The sequence below is a fragment of the Vitis riparia genome, chromosome 17, assembly GCF_004353265.1.
Source record: "Vitis riparia cultivar Riparia Gloire de Montpellier isolate 1030 chromosome 17, EGFV_Vit.rip_1.0, whole genome shotgun sequence".
In the NCBI taxonomy this organism is placed as follows: domain Eukaryota; kingdom Viridiplantae; phylum Streptophyta; class Magnoliopsida; order Vitales; family Vitaceae; genus Vitis; species Vitis riparia.
In genome coordinates, this window is record NC_048447.1 from 18,477,515 (window position 1) to 18,486,571 (window position 9,057).

Below are 9,057 nucleotides of genomic sequence, written 5' to 3' on the forward strand. Positions count from 1 at the left end.
TCCATACTCAATATGAGCATAACAACATCCTAATTCTAGTCTAATTTTGCATGCTTACTTTTGTGTTCCTTACAATATATTTTACTTCTTTAAGGACTATTTGTTAAATAAAGGGAAACCCAATGTTCTATTTTATTTTGAATTTTTAACATTGTTAAACCAATTAGCGAAAGAAATTTTCCTAAAATTTAGATGTTACATTATATTTATTGAAGGTCATTTTTAGCTAAGGATGGAAATGAAATTCGCTTTTATTCGAGTGCCATAACACGAATAATAGAAAAGTTGGAGGGCTGAATGCAAAACAAAGTAAAGCAAAAACACATCAGCCACGTCACAAGTGTGTCCAAAAGGATCGATGGGCCATGCTCAACGGTCCGATTACACGCGCCCCACCCCCTCACCCCCTCCTCACCCTTTTCTCATTTCTTATTTCTTATATGGTAAAAACACTACTCTCCTTCTGAACAACTCACCTAACCTCTTCTCTCTCCCTCTCCCTCTCCCCGTCTCTCTCCTCTCTCTTTTCTCCGCTTTCTCTCTCTACATGGACCCAGCACCACCCCCACCGCTCCCTCCACCACCGCCACCTCAACCTCCGGCAGCCTCCGAGGCACACGTAGCTCATGCCGCCAACCCTACCCCTAGCCACGGACCACCGCACAACCACCCGCCCTACGCCGAGGTAAAAAAAAAAAAAGGAGGGAGAGACCAGCAAAAGGGAAAATCCAGAATATTTGTTTGATTTTGTGTAGAAACCCTAATTTTTTTTTTGAATTTTTGGGGCTTGCAGATGATAACAACGGCAATTGGGGCTTTGAATGAGAGAACGGGGTCGAGTAAGAAAGCTATAGCGAAGTACATAGAAAGAACTTTCGGTGACTTGCCGCCGAGTCATCCGGCGTTGTTGACTCACCATCTAAAGAGATTGAGAAGCAGTGGTCAAGTTGTGATGGTGAAACACTCCTACATGCTCCCCAGATCTGGAGATGATGCTCACGCTCTCCCCCTTCATCCTGGGCCTGTCTCTGGGCCCAAGAGGGGTCGTGGCCGGCCCCCCAAGCCCAAGATCCCCGTCCAGCCCACTTCGGAGTCGGTGCTCGTGGCTGTGGGGTTGGTAGATGGGCCCGTGGTGCCGAAGAGGGGCCCTGGGCGTCCGCCTAAGTCTGGTGGTGTGCGTGGGCCGAGGCCGAAGTCGTTAGATGGACCCAAAAGGAGGCCTGGCCGTCCACCCAAGGCCCAGTTGGGTGGGGTGATTCCTGGCGGGGTGCCGAGGGAGCGGCCCAGGACGGCAGGTGTTACTAAGGTGAAGGTGTCCGGGAGGCCACGTGGTAGGCCGCCGAAGATTCTGACTGTTGGTGCCGGCGTCGGTGGAGGTCTCTCTGTGAAACGGCGGGGCCGGCCTCCTAAGGCTGACGGACCGAAGAGGCCCAAGAAGCTTACTGGAAGGCCAGTAGGCCGGCCCAGAAAGGTGAGATCACTTTTCTCTTTCCCGCACTTTTGGCTATCCACACTGACTTTGAATTTGAATTGTTGTTTGGCTCTCCACAGTAGCTTTATCAAATTGATTTTGGCTCCTAGGAATAGGAAAACAACTTCCTAAAACATAACCAAACAGTGCCTTAACTACCTGTACTAGCATTCAGTCGTGAAATCAACAGTGTTTCAAGTAAAATGACTTACTCAAAATCTCTAGTAACTGATGTGTTGCTGAATGCTTATGGTCTGCAGCTTAGAATTATTTTCAGTCACTTCCTAACTGATTGCTGCCCTCAATGTCATTTTAGTTAGCCTTAAGGCCCTTAACCATTGTATGCTTGCAATTATCTAATATTAGTTGTTATTTTGTTTTTTTGGGGTAATGTGCAATTATCTAACATTCTAACAGCCATCATGTTGTCTATTCGTCCATGATTCCAATATGGTGTGCAGTTTGTAGTATCTAGTAAATGAATAGGGGTTCCCATTTGAAAATAAAACCAGTTGATGATTTTGGATCCTTCATCCATCCTATATATATTTCATTTTGAGTGCATACAACAGATTTCAGCAATTTGATTTTCATATCTGGTGTTACTTGAAAAATGGATGGAGGGTTTAACTTCAACCAGCAGCCATATGGTTTGAGGCTTTTAGAAAATAAATTAAAATAAAAGGGAAATCTATTGGTAGAATAATTTACAATTTCCTTTCTCTAATTGGGAAGTGAGTGATATGATGGAGGCAAATTTGGTGAGTTTTGAGTTTACATTTATAGTTCAAGGAAGTAAAATGCTATCAGCTGAAAAAGGCTACTTCTTAGTTGAACTGCTGTGTGTTGTAATGTTGTTATTTTTTTCTCTTCATGGGTATGTATTGTGCTGAACTTGTTCTGATTTTATGTTTGGTGTTACCCCTTCTTTACACAAGAAACTTGCAACTGGGGAAATTCTGCCAGCTGCTTCCGAACAACCAGTGGCAGAGTGGATGAACTACGAGGATCTTAAGCAAAAACTGGAGCACATTGTAAGTTAACTTATTTTTGTTAGCCACTCTTTAAACAGACTTAGCAATGCTTTGTTGTTTATGCTATAATTTCAATATCTGCAGCAAGGAAAGATCAAACTGTCTGTCGGTGTGCTAAGGACCCAGTTCAGCGAGAACAATGTGACTGCGATGTCAGCATTACAGGAGTTGGAAGACCTGGCAACTATGGACATTAGTGCGCCACTAAATATCGAAGGTCAGCTGTTCTTTGGAAATTGAGAGAAGATGTGATGTGCAGGGATGGAGGACCCAACCTCAATGTGACACCAAGAGCTGGAGGGGGGAGTAGTTTAACAAAGAGCTCAGGGAAAGGTTCAGGCAAGAGGTGAGAAAAATGGATGCGGTCTAATGGTCAAGAATGGAGATTAACATGAGGTTGGTGGTTGGTGCCACTTATGGGATGCCCATGAGTCATGTTGTATCTGAACTGATTTTGAACTAATTTGGAGACTTTTGTAATGTGGGACTTGTCGAATTGAAGAGCAATGACAGGCTTCATCGCCCTTTCTTTCTTCTTCTTCATGCCCATCTCAATTCACCCAATTGCATGCATTTCTAGTCCATACTAACTTAAATCTTGCATGCTCCATTCCATCGTGATCTTTTGTTTTGGTAGGTGAGTAAAGATTGTTCTAAGCAAAGGTGTTGGAATTTCTGGTACTAGCCTGCTTGTTCTGAATGTACTGTTGTTCCATTGTGGCTGCTAATGGAGCTTTTTGGATGCCAGTGAGAACAGATGAATCTTTCATAGTTAGGAGCAAGGTGCTTGTTATTCTCTTCCAGCAATGCCCATATGGTATGCTTGGGAAGAACCTCTTTGGAACAGGAAGAAATTGCATCCAGAAATTCCAGAAAACAGATGTTCTGTATACTGTGCCAGCGGAACCTCTAAAGCATACATATCAATATCAATGGAAGAACACAAAAATAAAACAATTCATATGCAAAAAAGTACATTAAAGACATCTCTACAGTAAAAGATAATATTCCATTATATAATAAAGAAAATTATAAAAGATAAAAATAAATACAATTGTTTCTTCATCCTGAACCATCTTATATAATATACCTTCAATAAAAATAAATTAATACCAATTAAATTAGTAAAGATTTTGCTGGCTCTCCAAAGCTGATTGTCCCAAAAAAACCAATTTTAAATTTTAGGGTTAAAGGACAAATAAACTCAATATATATTGTTGACTTATGTGAAAACTTTTAAGCAAATTGATTGTTTTTGTTTGTTTTTTTCACTTAATTTTTAATAAAATTTTAATGCTTAATATTAAACATTGATTATTTGTTTTTGTAATATTTTATTTCTATTAAGCATTAAAAAGTAAAAAAAAAAATCAATATGTTATTTTTTTAATTTAGAAAAAACTAAATATTTTTGTTTTTTTTATTCAACAAAAAATTTATAATAAATTATAAAAACGTAGAAAACAAATAACTTAAAGTCTGAAAATAAATTAATTTCAATAAAAAAACTAAAAAAATAAATACCCTCTTAGTGTCAAACTCTTGTTTTCAGGGTGACCATAGATTCAAACTTAATTACATACATGCTTACTTCCCCTAATTTAAGCTTTCAGAAAAATTTGTAATTAATGAAAGAGTTGGTTATAGAGTAATTATAGGGGGGTCAACTGCCCATTTTAGAGTGATTCCAGAGAGAGATCTGTTAAGGACAAATGGAAATTCAATAAGGAGCTCCTTTTGGAATGATTCTAAGAAAGTCGACAGCCTGTTTTGGGGTGATTCTAGAAGGATAGTGGTCCTGACTCCTGACTCCTGACTCTTTCTAGGTAATGGGCCTCATTTACAAGTGTTTTGGGCCGCCCACCTTTAGTAATCTGAAGAATTGTTTGAGCAATAAAAATTTGCGTAACAACCTCTTAAATAAAGACAATTACAGGAATTGAGACGTAGGTTGCAGTAATTGCCTTCTAACTGCTTGACATAATATATATGTTTAAGTGTCATAACCTTAAAAATACTTAAATTTATGACAGCCGGTAATATGAATTTTCATGTGAAGAGTTTAACTGCTGCACTTCTTGGCTTGTTTTCCAAGATGTTGGCATTTTTGTTTCTTGCTCCAGTAATACATTACTTCAATCTAAGGTAATCCAATAACGGAATTAGAATTTATCTACCCGTAATGTTTGTTTTATTTACTATATAGAAAAAAGCTAAATGTTCGATTTTTTCTTAAAAGTAATCCGTTAATATCAATCAATATAATTAAAACAGACTTATCATCAATAAGTTCAACTTAATTATATTGATTGATATCAATTACTTTCGATTCAACTAAAAACCAAATACTACATAAGTTTAATAAGTATTTATGATTTCAAAATATTCAATTTAGTAAATTTCCCGATATCATTTATGATTACCTATTTATTTTTATGTTGATATTATCTATTTTGAATTTAATGTTTTGTTATAATTTTAATTATTAATATATAAGTAAGAACATGTGAACTAAATTGGGCTCAACCCATCAATTATCTTTTAATTTAATTAATATGATTTTTTAATTAATCAAATTGACTAAGTCAATCGAGTTTGAGCCTAATTTTAACGATCAAAATGGAATTGACGGGACCGTCCACACCTTCCCACCCACAAAGCCTATCACAAAGATTCATCCTTTCCCGACACCAAGTGGACACAAGTGGGCCTAATGGCAATTCACCCCACGCGCTCAGCTACGCGCCAATGACAAGTGGCGCCAATACTACTTTAAGCACTCTCGTGATTGGATAGAAGTGGACCATCCTTAGAAAGATAAAACTTAAAAGCAATCATTCCCACTCGCCCTCTTCACACGCTCCAATCATAAGCTCAGACTCGCGCGTGGGCTTGAGACACATTTTTATAGTACTTTTTAGTGTTTACATTAAAAGCTGGAGACAAACAAAGCCGCCCCCATGAATGAGTCCACGCCAGCCACCTTTTACACCTTCACCTAATTTTTTTTCCTATTATTTATTATTATTTTAATTAATTATCTAATATTTTGATTTTTATATTACACACGTCATCAAGCATTACCTTCGTGAGCAAGTAATAAACCACCCTTTTGGTTTAGGTATTCATGCTGCTTAATTGGAACATTTTATTTTATTAAATATATTTATATTTTTACTATGCTATTAAAAAATTGTGATATTATTATTTTAATTTAATTTTTAAATTTATTTTGGTCCAACATTGATTAAAAAAATACAAACATATAAATATAGGAATGTGACATCTATCTATTGAGATGGATATCCAGGGCAGATCCATTCATCATTAATTATTTTTTTAATAAATAAAAAAATTCAAACTTGGTTCCACCGAATCCTCGACCAATAATAAATCTCTTAATGTTTATTAAATTTATTATTTTTATATTAAAAAAAAATGATGATTATAAGTACAGTGGCCTCATTGCTTACATGTATCACCATTGACCAATGGGTTTCTCTATATTTAGTCAAGTGACATTGTTGAGTGTGACTTGTGGATTTGTTTATTTCTTGATATTTCCAAGGGGGTGACCATTCGCTTTAGAAAAAATTAAAATCATTCACCAAACAGGTCACATATATAATATTTTTGGATTAAGTATTTTTCCCGTTTTGTTACTAAATTGATTTTGAAAAAATGTTAAACTATAGAAGCTATAACTATCCAATTCCACATTTGGACTATTGAATACGTGTGATGAAATCTGCATGATATAATTAATAGCGTCTTTTTAGTACGAAAAATTATCATTCGATGTTTTAACTAAACCCGCTATTTTTTGTATTCACTTTTTTTTGTTTTTAATTTAGGGGGTATGAGGTGAGGGAGGAGAGTATATTATTGAATATATTTGTATTAAATACTTAATATAAATGTGAAAATAAAATGGTGGTAGGTGGCGGTTGACAAATGAATGGGGTGTAAAGCAAAAATAGGAAAGGAGAAGCAATGATTGAAGATGTTTAAATATGTTGGGAGTGAGTAAATACACCAGTGGGGAAAAGTCAGATTGTGCCTCTTGTCTGATTAATCAACACAAGTGGCCTAAAGAGAATTTTCAGGTGGAAGGTGAATTTAAGCTCTGTCATTGGTCTATTTAGGCACACATTGGATGGATGCCTGTCTTGATTCTAATGGCACTGAGTTGTGATTGTGCCATGCTTAGTTTTGATGTGAGCATAGTTTGAAAAGATGTACATGGAAAGGGTATTTTTATGATTGCCCAAGTTGGGTAGCCTTTTTTGAAAGGGGGTTTCCAACTTAAAAGTTCATAATTTTGATTATTAGAACAAAATAAATGATCAAAAAAAATGTTTATAACATATAGAAGAAAATCGACCATTTTGAATTACGTCGCTTTTGTAAATCAGATCTTCATTCGAAATGTCTTTACAGAGAATTAGTTCGTATTTAGATATGAATATAAAAAGTGTTTTTAAGATTACAAATTCGATATGTACCAAGTCGATGTCATATAATTTTTCTTACAAGTATTAAACAAAGTTTATAACTTTCTTAGAATATGCTCGAATCGGGCCAAGGAAGAAAAGGATAGATGGGGAGCATCAACATGGAAAGCTATTTGTTGAACAGTGAAAGCATTTGTTCCAACATAAGACAAGCAAATAAAGCCTTTGCCCAAGAAGAAAAGGGCCAAACTTGTTTCATGATAATGCAAAAAACAACTGTTCCATTGATGTATTAACGATCAAAAAGGAACTTCACCCTTTCTCTCCCATATCCATGTTTTATAAAAAATAAATAAAATAAAAAAGAAAAAGAAAAAAAAAAAGAAAAAAGTGAAGATTCTCTTTTCTTTATCTTTAAGGTTATGTTTGTTCCTAAAAAAATTTGAAGAAAAATGTAAAGAAAATAAAATACAAAGAAAAATAGAAGGAAAAAAAAAGAAAAAAAAATACATTAAAATTTGATAAATTATTTTTATTTGTTACTTCAAACTCATTTTATTTATTTTAATTCATCAATCATAAAATTTTAATTATATTTGATTTTCTTTTATGTTTTTTCATAAGATAACCAAATATGAAAAAATTATTTCCCTTTTTAATTTTTTTATTTCCTTAGTATTTTTTCGAGAGCCAAACATAATCTAATACTTTATATATTTTAGAGACATATCCCATTTTTTAAAATATTACCTAGAAATATTTATTTTTATATTTTTTTAATACTATAAATGTATGTTAGGTGTGTTATACCCTCTAATTTTGCTCATATGGTGTAATATTGTGGAGGGTTAGGTCTTAAAAAAAAAACTTTTAGGCTATATTTGATTTTTGGGACATTTGAAAAAAATGAAAACAATAAGAAAAATTAAAATTAATAAATTATTTTTATATTACTTGAAAGTCAACTAATTTATTTTGACTCTTAAATAATTTGAAATTACATAAGTTTTTAACTAATTGTACTTATATTTAATTTTTCTTTAATATTTTAGATAGTAAACCCAAACATGAAGAAATTAATTTCCTTAATTTTAACCAATATAGTAATAAAACAAAAGAAAAGAGGTCATCATTGGAGATGAAAAAAGTTTAAATTTATTAAAATTTTCTTACTAACTTGTACAAATTTTATTTAAATGAAGAGCTTGGAAAATATAAAACCCCTTTAGAATTGTGTTTTATTTTTTATTTTTATTTTTATTTTTAATAATAAAAAACAAAATTTCTTCTTTAAAATATGTTTGGTAAATTCTGAATTGAAAGCAAATTGTTAATAATTTGTTTAAAAAATATTATTACTTTTTAGAGAAAATTTAAAGTATGTTAAGGTTTTTTTTTTTTTTTGGTAAATGTCATGAAAAATAATTTAAATATAGAAAATAGATATACCTTTGACATCTTCAGGAAAAAAGAAGAAGAGGTTTTTTGAATTTTATTTTTGAAAATAATTAAAATTATTCTAAAAAAGTGGTTTTTATTTTTATTTTTATTTTTTAACCATTTAAAAAAATATTACCACATATTTGTAAATCCAAAACAAGAATTTGAGTTTCCATCCTATAACTTTGTTTTCTTATCCTAATATTTGCTAAAACCCACATGGAGCCTAGGTTTTTAATACACATAAATTCTAAAAATTTTCATCTATGCAAAAAATAAGTTGGCTTACACCTTTTATAGGATTCTTTTTTTTTTTTTTTTCTGGGTATTTTTTTCCCACTAGCTCAATTTCCATTGAAGAAAAAATGAAAAAGGAAAACCCCACTTGGGCAAACAATAATAGAATGAAAATGGAAAGGGCAAAGAATTTCTCCATCAACCCTTTTAAAGGGGCATCTTAAGAATGAAGGTCACTAGTACAGTAGGACAAGAAAGGCAGGAGAGTATCAATGTTGAGTGGTGTTATCCTGATGAACCCACCTTTTTTCTTCCAATCTGAATTTGGATAGGAAAGAAGACATCAACATTAACCTATCTGCATATATTTATGTATTTAATTTTATTTTTCAAAGTATTCATTCCATAAGGTCATTGAGAA

General features: G+C 33.5%; 1 protein-coding gene across 1 annotated transcript; it reads left to right on the forward strand.

The window, feature by feature from the left end:
* The first annotated feature begins 465 nt into the window (after window positions 1-465).
* Window positions 466-3,048, forward strand: LOC117904826 (HMG-Y-related protein A-like). Its single transcript, XM_034817597.1, has 4 exons — window positions 466-685; window positions 794-1,471; window positions 2,410-2,505; window positions 2,590-3,048. Exons 1-4 carry the CDS (start codon window positions 548-550, stop codon window positions 2,743-2,745), a joined length of 1,068 nt encoding a protein of 355 aa, XP_034673488.1. The 5' UTR covers window positions 466-547; the 3' UTR covers window positions 2,746-3,048.
* The last annotated feature ends 6,009 nt before the right edge of the window (window positions 3,049-9,057 follow it).

Coding starts and splice junctions, on each gene's coding strand:
- LOC117904826 (XM_034817597.1), top strand. CDS start 548: ATGGACCCAGCACCACCCCCACCGCTCCCTCCACCACCGCCACCTCAA. Junction 1,472..2,409: donor CAGTAGGCCGGCCCAGAAAG/GTGAGATCACTT, acceptor TCTTTACACAAG/AAACTTGCAACTGGGGAAAT. Junction 2,506..2,589: donor AGCAAAAACTGGAGCACATT/GTAAGTTAACTT, acceptor CAATATCTGCAG/CAAGGAAAGATCAAACTGTC.